General features: G+C 66.1%; 1 protein-coding gene across 1 annotated transcript in view; it reads left to right on the forward strand.

Annotated features, from left to right (window-relative positions):
• The window catches only part of EMIHUDRAFT_467082 (hypothetical protein), a 5,502-nt gene extending 4,120 nt beyond the window's left edge, over nt 1-1,382 (forward strand). Inside the window, exons 12-13 of the mRNA XM_005789687.1 lie at nt 216-455; nt 836-1,382. Coding sequence (XP_005789744.1) covers nt 216-455; nt 836-1,009 — 414 coding nt within the window. The 3' untranslated portion in view covers nt 1,010-1,382. The remainder of the gene's footprint in view (nt 1-215; nt 456-835) is intronic.
• Nucleotides 1,383-5,335: the final 3,953 nt, after the last annotated feature.

The following is a 5,335-nucleotide window of genomic DNA, read 5'->3' on the forward strand; positions in this document are numbered from 1 at the left end:
CAGCTGGCCATGGCGCGCTCAAAGCCGCTGCTCGCGTTGCGCGCGCTGCGAAAGGCGCTCATTGGGGGGCGGCCGGGGGGGGCGGGGGGGAGTCTGACGTTTCCCTGACGTTTCCTTCCGTGAGATGCGGCCGCTTCAAGAGTGCACCGAGGTGGTCGATGAGAGGAGGGGGGGGGACCTAGAGTGGAGGTGAGTCTGCCCGACTGCTGCGACAGGCGCTCTCGCTCGGCGCCGCGGACGCGCAGGTGCACCGCAGCGCCGCCCGCTTCCTCCACCTGTACCGCGCGGGCGGCGCGGCGCTGGCGCCTGCGGTAGCGACGGTGGTGGAGCGGCACAGCGCGCAGATTCTGGCGGCGGCGGGACTGCCGACCGGGGCGACGGCCGAGGCGTACAACGACGCCTTCCTCGCGCGCGCGGGGGGCGGCGCGGCTGCGGCGGCAGTCGCCCACGCCGAGGTGCGCGCGCTCGTCGCCCCCGCGCAGGCGGCCGCGGCTCGCGAGGCGCTGGCGAGTCTCGACCTGCAGCAGGCTTCCTAGCCCTGGCCCTGGCCCTGGCCCTAGCCCTAGCCCTAGCCCTAGCCCTAGCCCTAGCCCTAGCCCTGCCCCTGGCCCTAGCCCTGGCCCTGGCCCTAGCCCTAGCCCTGGCCCTAGCCCTGGCCCTAGCCCTAGCCCTAGCCCTAGCCCTAGCCCTGGCCCTAGCCCTGGCCCTAGCCCTAGCCCTGGCCCTAGCCCTAGCCCTAGCCCTAAGCCCTAGCCCTGGCCCTGGCCCTAGCCCTGGCCCTAGCCCTGGCCCTAGCCCTGGCCCTGGCCCTGACTCGATCCCCGACCTCCAGCAGGCCAGCCTAGCGGTGTGCAAGGAGGCCCTCGCCCTCCTCGAGCCCGGAGGCGCGCTCGCGGACGCCGCTGCCGCCGCCGCCTTCCGACAAAAGGCGGTGGCGCGGTTCCCGCACGCGCCGGCCTTCGGCGGCGGCAGCGGCGACGAGCCTCCCCCGCCGCCGAGCGGAGAGTGAGCGCGCGGCGGGCGGGAGGGGAGCGTTGGGGGGGGGATGCGGAGCCGGCCGATCGGAGTGGTCGTTCTCTCTGACGACATTCGGCGCGCCCGCCTGGCCCCTGCTCCCCTCCTGCGCCCGTCCATCCCCCGGCGGCTCCGGCCGACACCGCGCCGAGGCCGTGGCGCCGCTGTCGCCACCGGGCCGGGGGACCGGGCCCCTCGCATGACGCTTCTCTTACCGTCCTGGCACGCCACTACACCGGGACCGGGGTTTACGGCGACCTCTCGTCCCTCTCCATCTCTTTTCTCACCCGTCCGCTCTGCAGATCAGCGGTGGTGGCCATGTGTGGCGATCCCATCGCCCTCGCAAAGAGAAGATAATACAGACGTGCTGTTTTTTCTCGTGCAGTTAGAGGGGGGACACCCGCCTCTGCTCTATACCTAATAAATAAATAAACAAATACTAGACACAAATACCAAATTCCAAATCGCAAAATAGTGAACCCCAAATACAGGCGGCGACGCGTGGCATACGAGCTCGTAATAAAAAAACTGTACTGTGAGATGGGTAAAAATAAATAAAACGGTCAAACTCTGAGACGAGATGGGATTTAGGGACATGTGTCCCCGCCCGCTCCCACCCGCTAAGGTAAGGTAAGGTAAATTTCTCCACACACACAAGTGGTGGGGCACTAGGGGGGGCGACCCTCGCATCTCCACACCCGGACACGGGCAGGAGCCCCACGGCATTCAAAGTGCACAAGCACTGGCCCGGTGCACGTGGGTGAGCAGCCTGCCCCTCCCTCCCGCTCCCCCCGCTGCGCGGCAGGGCCCCTGGCCCTGCCGGCCCCTGTGCCGCCCCGCACGTCTTTGGTAATAAAATAAATAAACAAAAACGGACACCTCTCTACTGGGTAAAAAGGAGCAGGTCCCCGCCCGTGCGATCTTTGTGCAGGGTTCTTTTTGTGGCTCCAGTGGTGTACCTGTGTTAGTGCCAGTGCGCGCCAGTCCCGTGCCCAGTGTTGTGCGAGGGAGTTTTGTTGTAAAATTCTTTGTGCGGGTCCCTGCTGCTCCTAATCTCTTCGTACATCCTCCTGCTGATCTCCGCAAATAGTCCTGCTTCCTCCCTCGTCTCGCCCTGCGCGTCTGCTCCGCCTCACCGTCTTCTGCCCTGCGTCGTCTGGCGACGGGTCCTCCATAGTCGGTCGAGGTCGCCGCCCTCCTCGTGCCTCTTCCCAACGTTCCCGCCTCGGCGGCCGATGCCGTCTGCTCCGGCTCCCCAGTCCCCGGGTCTGCCCTGCTCTCGTCTGCGCTAGAGTCTCTGCTTCGTCACCACCGGCGTCTCTCCTCCTCCTTCTCCTCTTCTTGTATGCTTCATGCTTCGCACATCGCGTCGGTTCCTTTTCGTGTGAGCACCAGCCTGAAGCCCGCCCAGCAGCTAAACCGCTCCCTAAGTCGAAGCTCGAAGGAGCATCATTAGTCTCACCCACTTGGCTCGCTGTACCGTCTCCGCTCCCTCCCGCTTGAGCCGCCGTCGCGGCCCTCGTTCGTCCCACTGGCAGCTGGCCTGTCTGCACGCGCATCCTTCCTGTGCTGCTCGCTCGCCAACTAACTCTCTGTCGGTTACTGGACCGTCACGTCTTCGACCCGTCGAACAACGTTCGACCATGGCACTGTTCACAGCGCGCGCGGACGGCGGCTCTGCGCGTTCCGCTCAGCAGGACTTTTGTAAAGCGTGCTTTGTTGTGGCAGGTTACAGACGCTAGTATCGACCTCAGAGACCCAAACCCGAATAAATATATAAGGGTCAAACCATGGTCGAACATCCGTCGAACACAGGTCGAACAACGAAAAGAGACTAGTGCGACCGCTAGACGACGGTCTCCGCCGGCCCCGAGGCTGCCCAGCCCCAGTACCACACCGGCCACGTGCACCGTGGCGCTGCAGTCGGTCAGTGAGGCACTAGACGGGCTACGGAACCATGCGCGCGCCGGGCTCGTGCGCCGCCTCGATTTTGCATCTCTCCGCTCCGCGGCCGACTGAGGGGCCAGCTCGCCCGGCGACAAGGCCAGCCATCGCCCAGCGCCCCGTACCGACGGGGGCCACGCAAAAAAACCGCACCTACGACTAGGCTGAGCACGTGAGGGGGGGCGTCGGTGTCGGCCGCGGGTGGGCTGCGAGGTCCGAGGAGGGCGCGGGTGGGAGCATGGGAGATGCACCACCGCTCGACGAAGACGCGCCCGACGAAGCCCCGCTGGCGTAGGATGGTCGATCCTCACCTAATAGCGTCGAGCATGTGCGAAAAAGAGCGCAAATCGGAGCTCAACTCGCGCGCGGCGGGAAAGAGGTGTGGCGAGGAGCTGCTGCACTGCCCCCAAACGCGCTCGGGCAGCACGTCGGCGCGCCTGCGGGGTGAGTGGAGGTGAAACTAGGCTTGCTGGCACGCACATCCCGCACCACCCCCGCGCCCGCGCGCACCATGCCGCCGTCCCACCTCACAGCCAAGCGCGATCGCCGACGCACGCAGCGACGCCGAGCGGTGGCCTCGCAGACGACGAGCGCGATGAGGCCGCCGCGCCGCCGAGGTGGCCGGCGCGTGCCAGCCGCTGGCCCGTCCAGCGTGGCGGGACCGGCTCGCCTATCCGCTTTTTTGGCAGCCTCGCGATAATCACATTTTGAGACCCTGGGAAGCTCCTCTTTTGAGGGAGTCCGTCGCTGAGGCGCCGTTCGCTCGGCGGGCCGCCGGTATCTTTTCGAATGCGATCTCGGGCGGGAGCCCTTGAGAGCCCTGACGAATTACGGCAGGTTTTTGGATTTCGTTTAAAAGAAAGGCGGTCCTTTCTTTTGGGGCGGGGTACGAGCGAAAAAGAAGTACTCCAAAAAGAAGAAGTGCACGCCTCCGTGGGGGGGGGGGGGGGTTCGGGGCGGGAGGTGTCGGTGTCAGTCGAGAGAGGGCTTGGACCTTCGTTGGCTCGCCTTTGGCTTAACGGGCGTGTGAGAGAGAGAGATTTTTATTAACCAACAAGAAATCACGACTCTCACAGTGATTTGGGCTTCTTCTTCTTGGCGTGTGTATTTCTTGTGTATTTCTTTTTCAAAAAGAAAGTTCCCCCCGGATCCCCGCCCAATTCCTGGGCGTATACAGTTGTAGGAGCACGCTCAAACCCACGCGCCATCCCCCTTTCCTCATTCCCCTCCCGTTGCCCCCCCCCCCCCCCTCCCCGACGCTCCTTTTATTTTCCGCGTCATCCCCCCGGTTTGGGGCTCATCATCAACTATGGGTTTCTTTTTCACAAGATGCAAACCAACCGCGGTAGGTTTGCATCTATTTTGGCGCGAACGCCCATCTATTTTGGCGCGAACGCCCGCCGGCGCCGCCTTTCAGTCAGAGCCGCCGTACCCTGGCTGGAAGCCCGGCGAAGCCCAGCTGTGTGGGAAACCAAGAAGAAAGGGGAAGGGGCACCGCGTCGCACCTCTTCGATGCCCCCAAAAGGAAAAAAACATACATCAAAGAGGCGGCCCGAGTCCGAATTCTTCTTACCGACTCGGAGCCGAGTCTCGCCGAGTCTCGCCGGCTGCAAATGCTGCCTGGTCGGCCGCCGCTGAAGCGGGTGCGCCTTTACCCCGACCCACGTGCCCCGGCCGCGGCCGGTCCCTCGGCGCACAGCGCCGCGGGCCGCTCGGGCCGCGCCGAGGACAGCGCCGAAGCCCGCCGACGCCGCTCGCCTGCGCAGCGCCGCCGCTGCCCTGCGGCACTGCCGCCCATCGCCCGGCCCTCACCGTGCCACCGCCCACTCGACCGACGCCGCCCGCGCCTCTTCCCATAGGCGGGGTGAGCGGCCGGCGGCTGCACTCGACGGCGCGGCGTCGTGTCGGGCGCTGCGGAGAGCGCGTGGCTGCTCCTCGATCCCGACGAGGACAACGGATCGCCGCTGCGCGGCTGGACCGCGTCTTGCGACGCCGCATGCCGCCGGCTCAAGCCCGTCGATCTACGTGCGGTGCGGCTGCAGTCCGAAGGCGGCGGCGGCGGCGGCGGCGGCGGCTCTGACGGCGCTCGGCGGCACCGTTGCCGACTACGCGGAGATGCTCGATGCGCTCGACGACGCGCTCGACGTCTCCTCGCCGCTGCGCGCCGACTCGCCGGTCTCGATGCAGGTGTGCGCGCCTCTCCGACCGCGTAGCAGCAGCCCCCTCCGCTGCGTGGCCAGGAGGCGCAGCGGCATCCCCGCCCGACGGTCTTGTCCACCCCGCCGTGCGGCGGCGTTGCGTGCAGGTTCTCGTCGCCGCAGCGGCCGACCGTTCGCAGCTTCTCCTCAAGGCTGACGACCATCAAGAGCCGTAAGAT

This window comes from Emiliania huxleyi, assembly GCF_000372725.1.
Source record: "Emiliania huxleyi CCMP1516 chromosome Unknown EMIHUscaffold_126, whole genome shotgun sequence".
Taxonomy (NCBI): Eukaryota; Haptophyta; order Isochrysidales; family Noelaerhabdaceae; genus Emiliania; species Emiliania huxleyi.